Source organism: Leptinotarsa decemlineata, unplaced genomic scaffold (genome assembly GCF_025532065.1).
Source record: "Leptinotarsa decemlineata unplaced genomic scaffold, Ldec_3_MD MMD2_tig00026328_RagTag_RagTag, whole genome shotgun sequence".
Classification (NCBI taxonomy): domain Eukaryota; kingdom Metazoa; phylum Arthropoda; class Insecta; order Coleoptera; family Chrysomelidae; genus Leptinotarsa; species Leptinotarsa decemlineata.
The window spans coordinates 12862058-12885570 of record NW_027412688.1 but is presented as its reverse complement, the minus strand read 5'-3'; the positions used below and the strand labels follow the sequence as shown (position 1 = coordinate 12885570).

General features: G+C 32.9%; 1 protein-coding gene across 1 annotated transcript in view; it reads left to right on the top strand.

Annotated features, from left to right (window-relative positions):
* The window catches only part of LOC111509210 (uncharacterized), a 148477-nt gene that overhangs the window by 27484 nt on the left and 97480 nt on the right, over positions 1-23513 (top strand). The window contains 5 exon segments of the mRNA XM_074182521.1: positions 14764-14894; positions 15028-15165; positions 15264-15322; positions 22429-22689; positions 22691-22734. Coding sequence (XP_074038622.1) covers positions 14764-14894; positions 15028-15165; positions 15264-15322; positions 22429-22689; positions 22691-22734 — 633 coding nt within the window.

Genomic DNA, 23513 nt, shown 5'->3' with positions numbered 1-23513 from the left:
ATCTAGTATAGGAAAATATTCAGGCAAATCTTTCAATCATAAGGTTAATGTTTTGCTCTTCTAATTATTTCTTTATGCGAGAGCTGTCTTTTGTTTCGGAAACAAAAGCTTTCAGAAATTTAAACTTTCAATAAAATTTCTTCCTCACTTACATTGGTATTTCTATGAAAAAGCACACATTAACATGGTATCAAAATATTTTCAAGAATCTTCAAGGTTTGTAAAGTCAAATTAAGTTGTGTTAAGTAGTTGCAAATGAAAAACTGAACGTAGTGAGGGCATTTTCAACATTGAAGAACTCGAAATGATATAAAAATATCGGAAATGAATAATTCTGTACAATTATCTTTAAATTTTTACTTCTATAGGCACTTTAGACAGCAGACATGGTACACTTTTCTTACAGGTAGACTGACCAGCAGAACAAACTCAACCTGTTACCTATATTGGAATATTTTCCCACTAGTTCTACCAGTCAGAAAATACACTCATGTGTACTTTCTAAAATTTATGTTTTGTTTAAGATTGATGTATCGATTTCGACAATTTTCTGATTGATTCGGCCGTTACTTGATGAAGATCCATAGTACTTTCAAAAACTACACCTCACGATTTGATCTCTACAAACTTTATTTGAAAAATATATGAAATGTTTCGCTAGCACTGTAGCTTTCTCAAGTGATTTCATTACGAGGAAGTACAACTAGCGGTGATTACGTAATTTACTAATAACTCATCAGATTTGATTGTGAATTAAGAAGTTTATTATGAGTCTAATAGAGCTTCACACATTTCTTTGAGTAATTTCCTTCTTAATGATAAAAAATTTTTACTGCGCCCATCATAATCCCAAGAAGATGAAATTCGAATATAGATGGGAAAAGTGGACTCAATGAAACAAAAACTTTCAGACAACTCATCAGATGATTATGGCACTCAAACAAAATATTGTTAATAAAAAATATATATATATATATATATATATATATATATATATATATATATATATATTATATATATATATATATATATATATATATATATATATATATATATATATATATATCTCCATGTCAAACCGACCGGTTACCGACCGGTAGCCGGTCGGTAGCCTTGATGATATGTTACCCACTCCTGGTACACAAGAAATGACGATTATCAACGAAACACATGCTGTTTTTTTTTAATTATATGTGTCTTGATATGAGAAGGGCAGATTCACTGATACATTTCTCATTGAAAGTATGGATGAAAAAGAAAAAGAAAAAAATTCAGTGATTAGATGGTAGGTGTTCATAGAAAATAAAAATGAAATAGATGTTCTTTGGCCATTGGCTTCATTAACGATTAAAATTCTAAAGATGAATCTAAACTATTAATGAGTAAAAATATCATTCCTTCGGACGAAACAGATGATTTGGAAATAATGTGTTCGAAGATAAGCAAAAATCAACATTTTATAGAACATGATTTGAAACTCTAATCTGCGTGTGAGAGTCAATACGTTTTTCTGAAGAAAATGATGTGTTTTATATTGGTAATTTGAGTTTTTTGTCATCAGTTGAACTTTCTTTTATTCTTTCAATAAAATAGTAGGTATATTTTCCTGTTTTTTCTTATTTCAAAAATAATTGTTACATATTTTAGGATTAATTTCTAGGAGAAATAATATTTTTTGCGACAATTGTAGATTGTTTGAAAAAAATGGCATTTTTCTGGAAAAATAATTTGAAACATTTCAAAAACTGTTTCTCTAGTAAGTTCATGTAGTGTCGCATACAAAAAGCATAACTATCAATATAAATTACCAATACCAGTGATAAATGTTTGAATAATATATCAACTCAATAACTATGCTATCTAAAGAATATAAATGGATACACTGAATCAGCCTACAAGTTTTTGTCTTGTAACATTATTATGTAACCAACTCAGACAGTTCACTTTAACATCCATCAAAGGTATATGTTAATGTTTCGAATTATGGGAATATGAAATTGAAACGTGATTGTTTCATAAAAGTTATGAAGTAAAGTTTCGTGAATATATCCCAACTATTAGTCGGAAAATAAATACAAACGTAAATTTTTCATTCGCGATCACCGAAATGAAATATTTTCACAAACTCAGCAGTTCAACTCATTTTTTAAATGTGGATTCAGTAAGATTTCATTTAAATCAGCTGAATCAATCAATTGGTAATTTCGCTTATAGCTATAGCATTTTCTGAAATGTAACAAAACAATTAGAAAGAGTACAACTAGTGATAATTTTGACCTAAAAAGGGGCCTTCTATTTTTGATACAATTTTTTCAATTCTACGGTTTCAACAACGGGGCAGATATTTTTTGAGTTTATTTGTAATTCACATATTTAGAGATGCCTGACAGTGAATCAGCGAATGGTATTTTATATTTTCCCAATTTTCCAAATCCTTCAGACAATAAATCAATGTGAAAACAATGTTGATGTTATCAATACTCAGAGTTCATTTCGAATTCACACTGAGAGATTCTCTAGATAAAATAAATCAACGAATGATGGTATGTTAACATGACACATCAAATCAGATATGACCTAGTTCCATTTCGAAAGCCCAAGAATGATAAAATCGATTCTCAGAGAATATATTCTTGATTCCTAGAGATAATTCAAAAAATATCTGTTATGCATAAATTTAGTAGACGATAACAATTTCAGTAGTAGACTACACATTCAAAACGAAGTTGAAAGCTTGTCATTGGTCTTTACTGTCATAGACGAAGAACCAGCGACTAAAATTCGATGTGACTAGGTATGAAGTCATTTTTTTATTAAATGTTGGTATTTTCTGAATTCGAAAAAATGTCGATTGATAAGTCAGCTTGTTACAGGGTCGGACTGGGCTAGAAGGGCCCAGATGGCGGTTTGCACCCCACGAGCCTGGGGTGAGTTGAGAAATCTGTCTTTCAATGATACAATATAAATTCATAGAATTTGAAATACAAATATTTACGAAGATTCACTTGGCGAATAGCAAGATTTTGATGATGGATTCCTTCGAAGTTCGCAGTGTTACGCAATTGTGGAGAATTGTCTCCTCGAATAATAACCATGTCTCATTGGAATTGTCGGCGATTTTCACTTGTTACGTTTTCGAAGTTGTACCAAATATTTCAGTGCATAGTTTGTCATAATTCAAATTTATATTTGGGATGGACGACAAAGTGTAACACGTGATTTTGGCGCAAATCACCCATTATTTGAGTAGGTCTTTTAGACATACATTAGCTTTTTCTACTTCATTGCGCCAATAAAAAAATCCTGAATTTAAGAATAATGAAGAGAGATAAAATGATGCCCTTGACAGTTTGAATACCGTTCAAGGTTACAAAAGCCTTTGAGAACTTTTTTCTTTTGCTTATATCATTATAAAAATTTGCTTCACAAACAACGATATGCTCGTTTATTTTTGCTTATTAAATTCCAAAACTTGACATTTTTTATTCAAAAATTCATGGATTATTTCATTTCCGAAAAGCTATCAATAGAACACTCTTTCCTTTCAGTGTTGTTATCTAGTTTGTATTCCAGTATGTAAGTCAAAATTTAATCATTTTCATCCACCTTCAGACTCAACGTTTTTAAAGCCGTTTCTAGTAACATCCTTCAATAACACCTGGAATATTCATTGAATCATACCCTTACAGTTTTCAAATCGTGAAGGATATTATTTGAATTTACTTTGATGTATTGATCCAAAAAAAAACCTTGAATCTTGTCAAACTACCTGTGATAACTGCCCTATTCCTAAGTACGTAAATCATTCAATTTATACACACTTGAATTTCAATGAACTATGCATCTTGAATGATCAAAATCCTGTTTTGAACTAAATTTCATTCATCATACTTATCCTTTAAAATACTTCTTATGAGTTCAACTTGATGATCTGGGTGTACGTTCTTGATCCATAAATATTCTGTGTTATTATAATTCGCAATGTATTCAACCTAATTTTGCTATTTCAGTATCTTTATACTATACTTTTTCTATGACTCATAATAAGAATATATCAGAATAATACTTATTTGTAAAGGATATTACGAAACATAGTAGTACCATAAAATTCCATAATGAGAATTCATCTCAAAATAGCATTAAATTTTTTTAATTGCATTCAATTTTGAATATAATTTGAAAAATGTCAATTTTTCCGCCATACTTCAAATTTCTAGTGGGGCACACTCGTTTTCACTTTCCGAATGTTTTCATTTTTGTTTTTCCGAAACAATATATTTTTAAATGAACTGTCAGTTCAATAATCAGTTCAAAAGTTTGATGTTTGAAGAAAATTTGAAGTAGGCATTTAATGTTCAATGCCTAATACTTGCGATTGAAGGCTTCTCCGTAATTTCAAATCGGGAATTTTTGTTTTGAATATTCCAATTTATTTTTGGTGTTACTCTTCAAATTTTACATTAAACGAAAAGAAAAAATAAAATTCACGTCAAAATATTATTGTCTTCAGTGTCGGTTGAGGCGTGTTCAGAAACATTTTTCTTCACAAAATTCTCTAACAATGTAAAATTAAAAAGAAGTCCATTTAGTTTTTATTATAGTCAAGTGTGTTCATAACAAGTATCATCAAAACAATTGCGATATCAGTCCAAATATAAACCCGTCCATCTTGGAATGTATGAAATATGGCGGATAGCCACATTATGAATATTTTTATTATGTAGATATTCTTCTACTACCCTTGATATGAAAATTTATGATATCATTACATTCAGTTACTCACCAGCAATGCCTGTTGATATCTAATATATTAGATAAAACTATCTCACACTGCATTTCACTGAAACTGCCTTCATGCATTTTTATCGTACAAGTCTACCACAGATTAATACGAATAAATAGTATTTCATAGTATGAAAACGTATTACGCTGATATGAAGACAACAAATGCAATCCCTTGACGAGGGAAAAATTAAGAAGTAAATTCTGTGCATGATCTACATTTCTTTGTGAAGAATTGAATAGAACTAGCCGATACTTGATTATAATCCATATTAAAAAACTAATCAATATAGTATGGTTTTCACTATAGTGAAAATCATACAATAAACTATATTGATTAGTTTTTTCTTTGTGAGGAATTTATTTTGAAGTTAATAGCTTTGTTTGTTTCGTCAGAAGTTTCCCATATGTTTATCATTAAGATGTCAATGAAGAATGGAGAAGTAAAGGAAGGAGTTGAAAGCTGAAGAGCTTGGTAAATTGAGGTTTCGGCTTCCTACTTTTCCATCTTCATATAAAGAAGGCTGTGAATCTTCCAAAAAAAGAAAGTAATTAATTTCGAAATAAACTCTTTACAAAGATGTGCCTATATATGTTATCCAGATTGGTACTGGAGAGGCAATAAGATAAGTGTATTATTTTGAAATATCAGATGTCCGCCATTGAGGATGACAGGGTTCCAAGTAAGTGAAATTTTATCTCTTTCATACACTATATAGGGTGTAACTGAATAAGTGGATCTTTCATATAAAGAAACTCCATTGGAGCATCCCTTGTTGAGATACAGTCCCTTAAAGGGGGTACATACAATTTATATAACAATTTTTTCCACAAGCACTGAAAAAGTTACAATATTGAAACTAACCTGACGTTTTGTACTACCAAAAAGAATTTATTTGGTTTACCCCATTGTTGTAAGGGGTGAAAAACACAACTTGCAATACGCAACGCAATGTAACTTTTTGTGTTATTATTTGTTTACCATTTAAAAATTTATTTCCGATAGCCTGATTCATTCTTAACAAAAAATGTCTTTTGGGTTTTTTGCCCCAAATAAACCAGTTCACAGCAAAAAAGTATTTTACGAACAACTACAGAGATACATTGTCTTAAATGCGAACTGGATTTATTGTTATTTTGTAGTTAGTACCTGCATTAAACGACCAAAGGGTAATAAACAAAACTCATTTATTAATAACAAAACACACAACATGTAGAAATCATAGTAAATGTTCAATATGTCTACCTTCAGACATTACGCATGCGTCTAGACGTCAGTACTGGATGCACTTCTCTTAAAAATTGAATGTATGCCTCACCATTTAATCGAGGAGGTAGATGAGGCCCAATTAATTCATCCCCAATAACTCCGAGTCACACGTTAAGAGAAAACTGTTTTTGATGGTTAGTTTCGACAATAGCGTGAGGGTTTTCATCAGCTCATATGTGGTAATAATGAAAATTAATAATCTTGTTTCGAGAAAAACTACATTCGTCTGTGAATTCTATCGTCTTCAGAAAGTCACAATTTCTTCTAATCATTTCCAGCATCCAATTGCAAAATTCAAGGCGGTTCGGAAAGTCTCGCGGTAACAGTGCCTGTGCTCATTGCAGATGGTAAGGGTATAAAAGTTGTTCCTTTAAAATTTGAAATACCGTCAAATGATCAACATTTAGCTGGAAAGCAATCTTTCTAGTACTGCTGGTGGTTGTTCTTCAATCAAATTAAGTACTGCTTCCTCAAGCTGTGGTGTTCATACTTCTCGATGGCGACCACAATCCTGCGTTCTTTTGTCGAATGAACCATATTCTCGTAATCGTTGATGAAGTCGAGCAAATATTCTATGTGAAGGATGCTGCCGTTGAGGATATGCATATCAGCCATTTCCTCATTATTGTATTCCATTTTAATAACAAGTGAATCATTAAAGTAACAAATTAAGAATAGAACAACAACACACAATCGCTAATATCGACCTACTAGATAGATTAGTTTCGTATTTTCGCATTTATGACGATGTATCTCTGTAGTTGTTCGTAAAATAATTTTTTGCTGCGAACTGATTCATTTTGGGAAAAAACTCAAGAGACATTTTTTGTTCAGAATGAAACAGGCTATCAGAAATAAATTTTTAAATGGTAAACAAATAATAACACAAAAAGTTACATTGGAAATAAATTTTAGGGGTTGCGTTTTACACCCCTTACAACCATGGGGTAAACCAAATAAGTTTCTGGCTAAGTGTTTTTTCGGTAGTACAAAACGTCAGGTTGATTTCAATATTGTAACTTTTTCAGTGCTTGTAAAAAAATTGTTATACAAATTTTATGTACCCCCTTTAAGGGGCTGTACCTTAACAAGGGATGCTCTAATGAAATTTCTTCGAATGAAAGATCCTATCTTCTAATGAGGAATAACCTCCCTGAATGTTTTATACTTATTTAGTTACACCTTGTATTGTGTAGCGTTCCTGTGGATGATATCTGATTGAATTCCATAATGATTGTACAAACTGAGTACAAACTGAATTTTTTCATGTAATTCAGTGTTCATGCAAGAATATTTGTTTCGAAAATATTTTTTCTTTCGTGTAATTCAATGTTTATATGAAAGTAGTTGTATCGAGGGGGCTTTTTCTACCAATTTGTATCTGAAAGTTACTTCTTCGCAAGATCTACACATCTTTGTAGATAGTTTATCTTGAAATCAATTGTCTTTTTTTTAAAAGATTCCCGCATGTTTTCATATAAAAATTAAGAAGTAGAAATCCAAAATCTTTCTTTACCAACAATTGATCTCTCCTGTTGCGCTTGATATTTCTAAGGCCTTTGACCGTATGTGGCATGAAGGTTTACTGGCCAAAATTCGATGCTATGGCTTGTCGGATCGTTTTTGTGTATGGCTCTTCAGCATCCTGAAAGAATGTTCCCTACAAGTGACCGTCGATGGATATCTCTCTCGAATACTTCCAACATCAACGCTGGTGTTCCCCAGGGATTCATATTGTCCTCAATCTCCGTTTTATTATATATCAACGACTTATTGGAAATAACCAAAAATCCAATATATTGCTTTGTTGACGACAGCACACTTGTCTCGTCATTCTATTTGGATTCCAGAACATAGGCTACGGAGGTACATCTTCATATCTTGATGATGATCTAGAAGTGATTTCTAATTGGGGTGAAAGTAACCAAGTTCAATTCAATGCCACAAAAACCCAGGCATCGGTTTTCTCCAAAAAGATAAATGTTTCCGAACCGGATATAATAATGTCAGGTCAGACAATTTCGCTTCCAGCTTCGATAACTTTGTTTGGAGTTAAAATGGACACCAATATGTCTTAGAACAATGATGTCGCTGGAATTGCAAAGACTGCTTCTCAAAAGCTTGGAGCACTGTTTCGAACCAAAAAACTGTACAAACCTCAGCAATTTTTGATGCTTTATAAAGCTCAGATGAAATCATCTTTGGAGTATTATTCTCATGTATTCTGTATTCTCATGTATGTATGTATTCTCTGCCCCCAAACACACCCTGAAGTTCTTGGATTCTATCCAGAAAAGAGTCATCCGCCTGATTACAGACGCGAACATCACGTGCAACCTGTATAGCCAGCCTGGAATATCGAAGAAAGGTTAGAGATTTGTCTCTTTTCTATAGATACTTTCACGGGAAGTGTTCAAGTGACTTGACACATTTGATCTCACCAAGAGCGGTACATATCAGAAATACGCGACGGAGTGTGGCTGCTCATCGTTTTTATTTTCAACTCAGTACACCCCGAACTTCACTGTTTAAGAACTCTTTCATCTGGAGAACTGCGTTTATGTGGAATAAACTTACTGAGAATGTTTTTCCAATTGGATTTAATCTCCAGCGATTCAAATCCAATGTACTTTCGCTTGTGTTTTGCTTGTGTTTTGTCCTTGAAAAAATACTCCTTTCATTCCAAAAAGCCCATTTCATAAAAATTATTCTCACCTGAAAATATATCTCGTTTGATTCGAAAATTAAAATATGTTTGCAATTATATCATGATGATGAACTCTGTGTGTATTTCTTCAGGATCCCATCGGGAAAAAAATTCATTTTTCTCAATATAAAAGACGATACTAATGTCAAGTAACATTTATCGGTGATAAAATTTCGAAGAGTGACCGATTTTTCAGACAACCTGCTTCATACTTGAGCGTGCAGGGAATTGCACGTTTAAATACGTAAATAACCTCTTTTACTCACCTCTAACAATATACTAATTCCGTTAGTAATTGCTGTAAAATTCATTTTATTGCTCTAGATACACTCGTACTAAAGTTTTCAGCAATGCGAGCACAAGAGGCCATTGAAAGTTCGCATTGCCGAGCACAAGAAACACACACAGCGAGGAGAAACCAGCAAATCAGAAATAGCAGAGCATGCTTGGACTCGTCAACATATCAAGTGGGCTCAAGCTGAAAACATCCATATGGAGGAATACTGGTTTTGGAGAAAATTCAAAGAAGCCGCATATATGTTGTCCAACATTGGAATGACCTATAAATAGTCAGATCTCGAAGGAATGAGTCCAGTTATCACCCGAAGACGATTGTGGATACTAACAATCGAAACGTCGTGAAGTAACTTGGTTTGGAATCTTTTTTAATTTCCATCTCGTGTTAATACTTCAATTTTTTTTTGGTTATTGCTTGTATTTTATTTCATTGCAATTTCAGTTTTTTTGATTGATATAATTATTATTTTTCAGCTAATCTTTTTTAATTTTTTACAGATTCTTTCAGGAATTTCAAATCAATTTACATTATATTAGACAATGGGAGTCCGAAATAATGAAATTCACCACGAAACATTGTCAATCACCTTCAAACTCAACTGTAACATATTATTATGTGGAAACACTCCTTTGGCTCAGTGGTTACTGATATCACTAAAAAGTAATCCGTCTAATATTTGAAATCAAGCGCACTGACTGAATGAGTTAGTGACAATAACTTGTATTAATATCATGAAATGCGTCTCGTTCATAAAAAATAAACTATACGATTTCACTAAGAATGAGGATAATTATAGGTATACAATAAGACACGGTGTACTTTCACGAATCCCCCATCATGAAACCAACTTCATAAAAAGGTCCTTTCTATACATGTATCCGGTTTCACAAAAAATCACCTAATGTTATCAAACAATAAAAAATATTGATTATATATCCAGTATTAAACAAGTCAGTGAATGTTATAACATCAATTAATATTCAAATAGGTCAAACAATTCAATTTGCCTCAATATATCCCTTGAACTGTTGTGGAAAGTCGTCCTGGTTTCGTTCAGGTTGGAGCCTGGCTCCCTTAACCTTTCAACTGATGTTTGTCAGAGGGACAAATGGGTCATTACTGATGGTGGGATGGCGACATGAATGTCCTCAGACATCAGTGCCGTCCTTCACGGTATACCCCTACCTGGCTGGGGTATATGGTGTTCATCCTTTGTTCATCCTTGTTCATCCTTTAAAAAAGATTGTTCATCCTTTAACAGAGAACATAGGGGCCTCATTCGATAGAGTGTCGGGACCTTCTATATCGTCTACAGCATAATTCATAACTTCTTTAACTAAAGGATTTTCATGAGTTTCTGCGCAATCAAAAACTCGCTGATTTCTCGACTGAATGGACTGAGGAATGGAAGGCAGCTGCAAATCTCCGCGGATAGCCTCGTTCCGCACGAACAAAGGAGTATTCACAATCGTCCTTATTAACTTGTTTTGCGATCTCTCCAGAATGGATATATTAGAAGGTGCTTGCTTGTCTCCAGACGCCTGAAGCATACATGATGACAGGCTTGAACATCGTGTTGTAGATGGTAATTTTATTTTTAGGCTCATTTTAGATCTTCTGTTTATCAGAGGGTACAGACTATCCGGCCCTCGATCCTTGTTTTAACTGATATAATGTGGGGGTTCCAGGTGAGTCTGCGGTCTATAAGAAGGCCGAGGTACTTTACCCACGCTTGCCAGTTGATCTCCCTTCCAGAGACCCTCACTTTCCTAGCCGGAGAAGATGTTCTTCCCATGTTATCGTCTGAGTTTTTTCTGGATTCATTCGGATCTTCCACTCGAGGTACCAGCGCTCGAGGTCGTCCAATGCACGTTGGATATAGACGATCCCGAGTTCCCGTCCCATGGAAGATGAGAGAAGAGCCGTGTCATCGGCGTAGAGAGACATCTTCACACGCTCGAACCTTGGGAGGTCGCTGGTTTAGAGTGAGTATAACGTAGGAGAGAGCACCCCAGCGAGGATCTGTCTGTCGTCAGACAGGATCAGTCCCCGAGGCAGGTCGAACGCGTCTAGTTTGTGTAGAAGGCCTTCGTGCCAAACACGGTCGAAGGCCTTTGAGATGCCAAAAAGGACATCTTTGAACTGTTATGGGTATCAACTTGACGACTGAGTTACAAATAATGGGAACTATTTCGATATATGCTATTCTAATTGTATTTTATTTATATATCATATGACTCATTCAAAATCATGAAGATATTATTGTCATTGTTATTATGATTATTGAAAAGCTATACAACTTATAGGTAATTATTATCTACCTTAAAAAACCAAATAGATGTGATATGACCTGAAATGAATAGTTCTGCTTAGTCAATCGCATTTAAAGCTAATGACTGTCATTTCTTTAAATTCAGCATCTACATTATGTTCGGATACTGACAGAGTGACAACAGAAACTCATGAAATTGTTATCTTTTAAGTATATTGCACACATAATTACGATGTCTTACTTTCTGTCAATATTCAAATAGGCTATAACACTGTTTCGATTTATTGACAAGACAAACACCTGAATTGACTCAAAATACAACTTGGTTATACCAAAACATCTATTGTAGAAAATACTGGCTGGTATCACTACTAGATTTATTTTTACAAGTACTATTATTTGAATTACGTTTTCTTGGCTTAGTAAAATACATTTTATTTACTTGCTTCTTGGTCAAAAAAATGTTTTTGAAACTGATTTTGAACCATTTAGACTTCTTCTTTAAGAAAAAAACAGAAGGAAAACCATGATTGGCCGGTGAGTTATTTCCATAGACAATGGCTTTTCTCTTCTGACCTTCGTGACAGAAATAAACCCTTCTTTCCAGAAGATTGCCATGTTTCAGAAGTATATCTCTTGGTTTTACATAACAGCATTTTCGAAAATGATAAAAAAACACGATGAAAAGTTGCAGCTTCTTACTTCGACCCATGATAGATGCAGGTCTGTACAAACCATCAGTACATTTGGCGAACACGAACTTATAATTAGGTGGAACAGTATAGTCTATCATCCTTTGTTTCCTGATGTATGTGCTGGAGTCATAACCGAATATTCCTTTTTTATATTTCTTGACTTTATTGACCAGTGATCGAAACCAATGCTGCCCCTTTTTTAATGTAGAGGCCCTCGAAGCGGGAAATTGCTTTTCATCCCCTCTGAAATTTTCCGGATTTGAGGTATTCCACATAGACATATTCCAGATAATTATTTCAGTTGAAACTTGAATTTGATTTAGTCAGGCCTCATTAGTGTTCAGACATTTCGTGTTCAGTTTTTTTGGGATAGTTCAGTTTCTTAATTTTTTTCAAGTCCTCATTTTGTTCACGGTGACATCGTGTTGACATTTGTCAAACATTGATATTGATTGATGCTCCCACAGTTTTCATAAAATCCGCGTTTGAACATATATACAGCCCATATTTCATAATAAGGTGGATAGATATAATCTGCCAATATACAAAATATATTTTGAGGACGACCTAAATAGAGTTGACGACTCTCTTGTTTACCTGGACCGTTACTCTTGAGTTCCAGGAAGTAGAAATGTCAATAGGGAGTGCCAAAAATAGGAAGTGGCATTCTTGTACGATTTCACCTACTGAGAGAATTGATTTCACTTCCTAAGTCTACAGGTCATTGGTGCCAGGAGTAGAAAAGATAATTATATATAAAACTTAATTCCACAAAATTCCAGTTTTCAAAAAAGATGTAGAAGAAACTATGGATGGGGACACCCTTCCTACATTTTATCTAATTTGGTTGTGACTACTGTCTTCTTTCATACAAGATTGTTCACCTATCAAACTACCCAGAAAAATAAATTGATATTCAAAAATTTCTTTTGTTTTATAAAGGCAACTCCCTTACACTATCAAAATATTCTTAATTATTTGTCAAATGAAATATTTGTTCAGTCCTCGTGTTCCACTCTTCACATGTCTACTTCTGTGCCGAGATACTAGCCGGTCACTGTTTCTCATTATTAACATTTTTAACAATATATACGAGTATATATGATGACCATGATTTTCCCAAAGAATATTTTTGGAAAGCTGTTAGTATGCGTGTATAATGTATGTATAAATATACATACATTCATACATACATACATACATACATACATATATATATATATATATATATATATATATATATATATATATATATATATAAAGCGAAGGGTAGTCTTGACTGACTAGTTAGGGAGAAATACGGAATATTGTTGGGGATGCAGTCAAAAAGTACTGGGCTGTTGTTTAAAAAATACTCATTGTTATATGGTCGAGCTTTCGAGAATGTTTATTTCCTTTATCAAGACAAAGCGTTGTTGTCTTAAAAATGGCAGGTGGAGGCTCAGTCCGATTCTCAAAAAATAAACACCAAAAACATAGGAAAACATGACCAGAACCTGTACTAACAATCACCATCAAATGAGAAGAACAACAGTACTTCAACATTATTTACATTTTGAAAAGTTATCAATAATTTTAAGCAAGGAAACCAGTCAAATATCCAATGTGTTACAACAACATTTTTTTTTCAAATAAACAATTGAAAAAGCCCCTAGCCAGGGGCGAAACGTCTTGATACTTAATTGAAAAAACTTTTCCATTTTCCAAAAGAATCCAAAACCCAAGAACAACGAAACAACTATACCAAACAGGATTCAAGAACCTACTCAAACCGTATATATATATATATATATATATATATATATATATATATATATATATATATATATTACAATTGAAAACTGAATAAAAATTTCTCAAAATTGGCGCATTAACGTTAATACTCGTAATGTCATAATTTTCAGATATCTGATATGAGTTTACTGTAAGGACATGAGTGACTAGTAATTTTTCTGGAAAAGAAGTTTCTATTAGAATATTTTTCAATAGCAGTAATTTTTTTTGTTTTGGTGAGAGATGAACTAGTTTTTCGAATCTATTTTTCAGACTGAGAATTTGATTTATTTTCATTAATTTTTTATGAAACGAATAATAGTTAATAAATCTTCTTGAACTTGTTGGTTTAATATACCAATCTGTTTTTAGTGAATTGTCATATCTGCGAAACAAATACTTTTATATGAACGCTGAATTGAACGAAAAACACTTTTTTTCGTGTAATTCAAGGTTAATATGAAAATAGTTGTTTCGAAAGGGCTTTTTCGCCCAGTTTATGTTTGAAAGTTACTTCTTTGCATGATCTACATATCTTTGTACAGAGTTATATTTTTGAAATTGATTGCTTCCTTCCTTTCGTTGGAAAATTCCCACATTTTTTGTTTCAATATGGTGAAGTAGAAAGCCAAAACCTTCCTTTGCCAAAATTGATCTCTCTTAAAAATATACCCTTTCAGTTAAAAATATAGTGTTGTTTCGAAAATGTTTTTTTTAAATGTTGGTAACTCTCGTGAACTTTTTACTTAAAATCCATATTCCATGGAAACATATTTAAAATTAGGAGAACTGAAAGTGATGAAATTCAGTTCAGAGTTAGTTTGGAACAATTTCAAGTTTGACAACTGTCATTTCATTCGTTATCAAAATTTCCAATATATTCTGTTAAGGCATCAATAAAAGGAAGTGTAGGGTTATCAAGAGTTTTAGGAAACATCATATAATCTATAGATCTCTTCATTTCAGGACAATGTTTGATCCAATGATGCAAGAAGAAAAAATAAAAATGCACGAATGGAACACAATCTCCAAACCGAAATCGATAGATTGTGATGCAGCAAAAGAATGGATCCAAAAAAATACTAAAGTTGTTAAAGGTAAGTGCTTATTATTTTATGAACACTAGAATCATTTGTTGATTCAATTCCCTGAAATAATCCATTATATACAGTGAGAAAAGTATACCTTAAATTGAAAATATTTAAATATCTGCCATTTTTTTATCTACAGGTTCAACATCAATCACTTGGACTGTCGGTGACATTGCGAAAGCAGGATGTCTATTGAGTTCACCACCTATTCCAACTACATTTGAGGACGAACATGAAATGAGACGGGTCTACACTTTGATATATGACGTCTTTCGATGTGAGTTTTTCATTTTATTGATCAGGAACTTTCCATTCCTTAATAAATTAATCAAGAACAACTTATACATATTCAAACAAAATATTTTTTTATTTCAGATAAAAATGTATTGACTCAAGCACTGAATGATGTAAATTTCTTTCAGATATTTCCCAAAGTAAGTAACTGAAAAAACTATAGCGCAAAATACTATAGACTTTCTGAATTGAACTGATTTTTTTCTATGAAAAAGTTGATTTTTAAAAATAATAATTGAAATTACTACTATTTTCGTAATCGTTGCAATAGCCTGCAATAAACGATTTTCAATTCGGCAGTCGATGTCGAATCTTAACTTTGGAACAGACCGCCTTTGGGACCCTTGTTTATCTTTGATATTCACACAGTTTCACTATTTTTCGAGTTTGAAGACCGTCGATTCTTTGGAATTTCTTCCCGATGTTTCGTTGGCGCGAGTGGCTAGCTCCTTCAGGTTAATACATCCTGAGTTATCCCCGGAAGAAGAAATTTCAAAAATCGACGGCGTTTAAACCCGAAAAAAAGTGACACAGAAAACCTCGGCCGCGAAAGACTTAATCAATTTATTTGATATTCACTGAGTTTTCTAACGATCCGAAGTGAAGCAGTCAGATTGAGACTGCATGCTACCTTTTTTTCATTTGCTGAATTAATGATTATAATGACTTCAGTTAAAGCCTCAATCCTGTGTTTGTCTCATTCTATTTGTTTTAGTAGCATCTTGTTTTTTGAAATCCAGAAATTTTATTGTGCCCCAGAACATTTGAATCAGAGCTTCCTCAATGTATACAGATCAGTTTCAACTGCGTCGCATCGCTTACTCATTTGAGGAGCGATTTGAAGCACTTCAGCATTAATCCTTATCCAATCAAGTACTTTGAATGTATTGTGCATTTAATATAAATCAATATGGCCCTCCATATCATGTAATTCAAGTGATTATTTGCGAAGATATTACATATTTAAAATGCAGGGACATAGCGGTTGCAGTAGTACCGGCCGGGGGGACGGCGGCGCGTACGTTGAAGGCCGTGCTTCGCCATATAGTATATGTATATTTAGTATCGGCATTACACCTGTGTGGAGCCGGGGCGGTTCGCTAGTAAACATTAAACAATAGATACTCATAAATATAGATAATAAACTCAGCCAAACGACTGCTCTTCTTCAGAGATCACGATTTGAGACATCAATCGGGCGAATTCGGAACGACATAAAAATTTTCTAAATAAAACAAAACTTTCAATTGATGAAATCAAATTACGTTTTATACATCAGGATATTTTGTTGAAAATTGATAAATTTAAACAGTTCTTTATTAAATCATCCTTCACGAAAGGTCCACTGATGATGAATATCTATAGGATATACATCAGCGGACTTTATGATGAACATTATGTGTTTCATCAAAAACATGTCCAAATATGCACATCTTATGAATATATTAATTGTATTTCCAAAAGCATCTGTACGTATTAAAGACATAAATTCGATGCTACAGGGGTAATTTAAAGTATATCCAAAACCATATCATAATATATTCATTTCACTAGTAGAAATATTTTGTAAAAAGTTATCGAAAATGGCATAATTCCGCGCACTAGATTCATTTTCTTCCAGAACATAATCCATATTTCACATGACATAACGTTTTAGTAGCAGAGTAATAATAACAAAGTTAGCGTGATTAAATTAATGGCTTCTCTTAATAATCTCTTGTCTAATTCCGCGACTGAAATGGCAAATAATGCACCTACAAAATTTAGCAAACCGTTCAAACAAACTACCTACACCAAATTAAATCAGAAATAGCTATCGTGACTTCAAGATTTCTGTTTTCAGATCTGAATTTGAAATAATGCTTTTACTCTTCTTCAATCAATTAGGTGAACAGATACACAACACAACAAAATTGAAATAAATCGAATAGTTCACGAAGAATTATCCATCCTCAAATTCAGGACTCCAGTACTAATGAATTCTAGTTGATGATATATCTCACTCCAATGAATAAAGATCAAACGATAGCGGTTTACTCACAAAAAATCCGGTAGTTCTGAATTTTCCATATGCTGTCTCAGTAATTAGTACGTTTTAAAATGCAGAATGCACAAATCCCAACACATTCTTTAGAATTTCACTTATGTTTCACTTACTTCACTTTCGGTGCATTTTACCTACAAAAGACAACTGCGGTTGTCAGTTGATTGGTCAAACCACCAACACTGACATAAAAAACTTGGCAAGTTGACTTGGGTATCACACCAATAGGTGGTTCCACTTATGTTTCGCTTGCGTTAACGCAGTTATTTTTATTGAGTACTTTTCGTGGTTATTCACATTTTGTCTCCTATTGAGGACCGCCTGTCCGGTACTGACGATGCCTAATAGATTACCGGTGGCTTTATATATATATATATATATATATATATATATATATATATATATATATATATATATATATATATATTTGTGGACAGAACACTCAAAAAATGAAGGCAAACCGCGGACACGTGTTTCTGGCTATTGGCCTCATCAGCGCGGTGAAGCCAATTGCAAAGATGGACAACAACTGGTTACCAAAAATGAAAAACTTCACATATGCACGGTCTCACCAACAGGATATAAATACAGAGATAATGATGTTAATGAGTGTGTATGAGATAAATCAAAAGGGAAAATTTGTGGACAGAACACTCAAAAAATGGAGGCAAACCGCGGACACGTGTTTCTGGCTATTGGCCTCATCAGCGCGGTGCAGCCAATTGCAAAGATGGACAACAACTGGTTACCAAAAATGAAAAACTTCACATATGCACGGTCTCACCAACAGATACACTTGTCCGCGGTTTGCCTCCATTTTTTGAGTGTTCTGTCCACAAATTTTCCCATTTGATTTATCTCATACACACTCATAACAAATGACGTTTGGCAAATTTTTGAATGGGCCGACAAATATACCATATACACATAGCTGATACACCATCTACTTTCACAAAACTTCATCAGGGGGCGCGGCTGTGCAATTGTATACACCTGATATGAATAGTGTATTTGTGAGCCCAGGTTTATACAAACACTTTCAATGAATAGTATATTGGTCAGCCCACAATCGGGCAACGCTGCACTATCATTTCATGATGGATAATATTCTAACTAAATTCTAGTGGTGCAGAAATCCGATAATAAAGATGGAGAATTTTTTGAAAATGTTTTTTGTACAAGTGTACGTGTGCGTGGATCACCCTATATCCACAAGCAATTTAGATCAGGAATTGTTCCGCATTTAGAAGTTTATTTCAGCGCTTCATAACATTTTCACGTGTAGAAAAACGCTTGACCTGAACTCATACTTTCCCACATTCGACTACTTACCCGAAATGAGCCTTTTCAGATACCTAACGGTGTCGAGTGCGGAAATGTAATGTTTCCGTACTATTTAGGATAATAATAACATAATAACTAATAGTGCGTTATTCCATTTAGCTTGTCGAAGCAATTTCAATTTTTGCGCTATCTTGATGCAAAAATTTGGGTATGTTATAAGTTGAAAGTATCGATATAGTTTCGCTGTTTGTCACTAGATATATTTTCAAATGGTAGATTTTCAAATTCGAATGATTTGGCATGGACACCTTAACAGAAATCGCGATGTGTAATGCAATTTGAGGGACGAATAAGGAAACTTCGGATTTGAGTTTGAAATTGCAGATTTGAAAAACTGACGGCACAAAAATAAATGAAGTGTGACTGAGTAGAAATTAATAAATAAGAAATGACCTTTTCATCACGAACAAAAAATCTAAAATATGATGAATGATTTCGTAATTATTCTACAGAAAAATGAATAGTGAATATTTAGAATATCTACCTCTTTCAATAAATTCAATATAAAAATCCGCAGCACTACGGATTTTCGCTATATAACTTAGTTAAAAAATCAGGTAAAAAAACATTCAATGACATGTCAGTAACGAAATTCTGAGTGAAACGCATAAGGTAAGATATAATTTGTGAATTGTGAAACAGATATTAGTTATAAGTTTCCATTCTCATTTTTTTGGCAATTGTTTTTTCGAAAACTCACTTTCAGTTTTTGGAGGTATAGTGTTGTTCAGATTGAACATAATGAAGTGGAGATTAAAACTTATTAACGGTGAGGATTTTACAGTTTTTTTATTATGTTGACTGTTCATGACGATGAATACGTCATATCATCATCGATTATAACAACCAAATTAAAAAAAGGTTTGCAATATTTCAGTACAGAAAAAATTTGATCAGGTTGAATCAATATTTATTTGAATGAAGTGTTCTTCAATTTGAGAACTGCTAACAATTGTCCAATCAACCGTCGACAGAATTACAGATTTAATGCACACGTAGTACGAAAAAATAACATACTACAACGTGGGTTAAAAAATATCAAATGAAAATTAATAAAATTATTTCTATAACAATAATTGTAAACGTATTCTTTGATTACAGCCCAGTTTTTATCTTTGAATAGTGATGAATATTTGTTTTCAATTCTACCACTTCTTTTTTTTTCGAGCAATATTTTCTTCAATGTGTCTTGCGAAAACCTTCTTGACTATTTCGTTTTTTGCCTTTGAGGTTTTTTTTGAAACTGTGCGTATCTGATGATCTGAAGAAATTAAACGGGTTGAAAGTGGAACCAACTTTAGCCTCTTTTAGTATTTATTATTCTCAAACGAATTGAAATGAAACTTGTGTTATAAAATATCGGTTTTTGTTTTTGTTTCTCTTCAATAATATTGTTGCATGTTCAACACATATTTGGAACTTGAGCTTTCTCAACATTTTCGTTACTGAAATTTTGAAAACTTTCCAAGAAGATTGAACAGTTTAATTTTAATATTTTAAACAATGAAAGGACAATATTGGAATGTGATTCGACTCATTTCCAGCATATACTCAGAGATACGGATAATGTCAAAAAGAGCTCAAGTTATAAATGAAATTAATTGCAATAGTTTTTAATATAGGAAGATTTTTTCGAAAGTAGCCACGTTTAATATCTTCAAAAATAAGACAGTAATGTAAATTTCCCGAAACACGTATCTTTTCATGAAATATTATGAGGTATCGCTGAGATGTGTATCACTCACTCCTCTACACACCCCCCTTCAAAATATCAAACAAAATAACCTCATACGTAATTTTTATCAGGGTTGGTTTCTGATTTACTCTGAAGAAGGACTCTTGAAGTATATGTGAACGACCCTTCAGATTCATTGATTCAATCTCTCACAAAAACGTATACAACAGTTATTTCCATTGTCAAATTTCTAACAGAAAACAACTTTTGTTCCGTATCACCGTTGAATTATATCTGTTGGATTTTTGGCAAAGTTTCTCGAAAGAAACACTTCAAACTACTTTCTAAAACACATAGCCAAAAATGTTTCCCTAAACAGTTTTACTAAAACGCAACACATTTTTCGCCATACAATGGCTTCTTCTGGCGTATCTTTACTAACTATATTCTACATATTCAATGCTTAATATATCTGATTTTACAATTTGAAATACCTACATTTCAAGTACCTGAGTTTGTAATGAATTGAATCACCTGAGCTTTTGTCCCAGTTTCCACATTTGAAAACATATTTAGTTATTCAATTCTAATTGATTCAGTAAATTACCAGAATTCTTGAATCTATTGATTTCTAAACATTCTAGAAGACTGAGTTTCAAACTCTTCTCTTCTAAATGTAACACGTCGTATTCATGACTATACTCATGTCCTTCTGATTTGCAAATAAGGAATTGGTCTTTCTGTTTACAAAACTACTTTTATGGTCTTCAATTCTTTCAGAAAATGGTCTCCCTCTTTGGTCAATATACAATATACAAAAAACGGGCATTATTATTGGTTGGTTCAGCCAAATATGACAATGTCCTATAACTGACGTTATCGTATTTTAAATTTGGGTAGACCTGGTCCATGGCTTGCTTTTTTAGTTTTCTGGAAAGAATGGAGTCTATAATATTTACCTTATAACCGTTGTTGACCGCGATTTGTTTGATCAAACTCAGCTCCCTCTGGAAATTACTCTTAGATAGTGGAATATTCAATAGTCTATGAAGCATACTACTGAATGCAGCAACTTTATGATGGCAAGGGTGCGTGTAGGAATTATGTATGATAATGTCCGTGTAAGATGGTTGGGGAAAAATGCAAATTCATGGTTATTGTTATTTTTCGTAATGGTTATGTCAAGGTAATTTTTTGAATAATTTACTTCCCTCTCAGTGGTGAATTTTTTCGACGGGTGGATGGAATTGACATATTCAACGAACTTGCCTAATTGCCTATCTGTAATGATTTCATTATTCACTAGTGATTAATGGATATCGTAATGCATAAAGAAACACATGCATTTTGAATATTTCATACAATAGTCGTGGACAAACTGTAATTTCTTTTTTAATTGAAAAAAATCGATGAGTTTCCGTAAAGTATCATATTTGGTCTAATACTTGCTACTTTCTATAGAAACACAGACACATTCATATTATCAAATCGATATACCAAATTTGAAACATCCATTCGAAATAAAAACACAGGGAAATAAGATTCCGTTTGAGAGTAAGAAATTGGGAAGCGGTCAATTACTTAAAATTAAGTTGATTCTATGTTATTTATTTGTAATCATCATATACCAATATATGAAGAAAATAAGTACTTCCTAACTATACCAAAATATTGGAAAGCCAATAAACTGAATAGCATTAGGACCATTACAAAGATCGTAATGGTTCTCAAAGAGCTTTGCGCCAAAATAGATAACGCGTGTCAAGCAATTGCTGAATCCATAGGAATACTGAAAATATATTTGTAGAATAATTAATAATAAACCGTCATTTGCACTCAAGCAAATGAATGTCTTCTGCTGAAGGGTGGGAAGCTAGCTGTATAAGGAGTCAAAAAGGTTACGACTGATTAACGACTGAAGGTAGTACATGGAAGGTAGGAACTAACGGGACTTTCAGTCGAACACGTTCAAAAACCAAACTTACTCTATTTCACAAATAACCAATCTTCTATGGTCCACTCATCAGACGTTAGCCTAAATATTCATTAACATAACTTATAAATAAATTTGTTATCATCTATGTAAGTTGGTAATGAGTTTGAACTTTATATTCCAATTTCGATGTAGTAGATGCAGTGATTTGATTATTTTTCCTCATTGTTGATAACTTTGTTGATTTCAGCTCATCTCATTAACTCCACATGTATGGCTACTTTTCTACGACCTTTATCACCGTTCATTCAAAAAAAGAGAAACAAAAGTTGCTAAACTAGCCTCGCAGCTTTTCGACACTTACGGACTCAGTTTCACGGAAAACGCCCTCTGGTGCCAAAAAATAAAGCTAGCTGCTTCAGTAGCAAGATTAAGGATAAAGCACAACGCATTATCACTTGGTGAGCTTTTACCACCCCATTTGAAGGATGAAAGAGTAACGGAGCAAGCCAAAAAACAATCCGGTCACTTGCTGGGTCAATTCTTTGAAAATAAGGTGAGACTTTTTTGTACGGGGATTTTTAATTAAGGGTTTGGTAAATGTTAAGTAGACACTTACTATTGAAATTCATTTCAGCACTATCAAACGTGGTCTGAATAATGAAGTTTCCTAAAGATTTTTTGGATTTCTCATCCATCGACAATCAGCAAGTCAAAATAAGAAAAATTGTTAACCTCAACTCTGTATCACAAGAAAAACTGAATAAATCCTTGTACGAAATTTTACAAGATATGATGTAACGGTACCACTGAAATACAGTGTGTTCAAACTCGAATTGGCACTATTGCTAACTTCTTTATTATGGAAGATACGAGTTCGATCAAATTGAAGCACTAGTAATGTTTTTTTCGCTGATCAACATGGTGCTAACAGAAAAAGAATTGAACATTGCATTTTCAATTTATTTAAAAAAAATGTATTTTCATAAATGATGCATCTTGTATATTTCTACCTCGATTTATAGCCAACTTGATTCCAATCCAATCCTGAAATAATCGTTATTAGTGTTTTTTTTTCTATCAATTCAAACATTTATTTATTCTCAAGAAACTACGATAGTTTATATAGGAATTATCTATGCAATAAATATTCATATATAAATATATTACTTCAACTACAATTGATGATAATAAAAAAAACAAAATATATATATATATATATATATATATATATATATATATATTATATATATATAATATTCTTCATCAATAAAACAAAAACTTATTTAATGCTATTTTGAATTTTTTGTATTGGAAAATTGTTCAACGTCATTT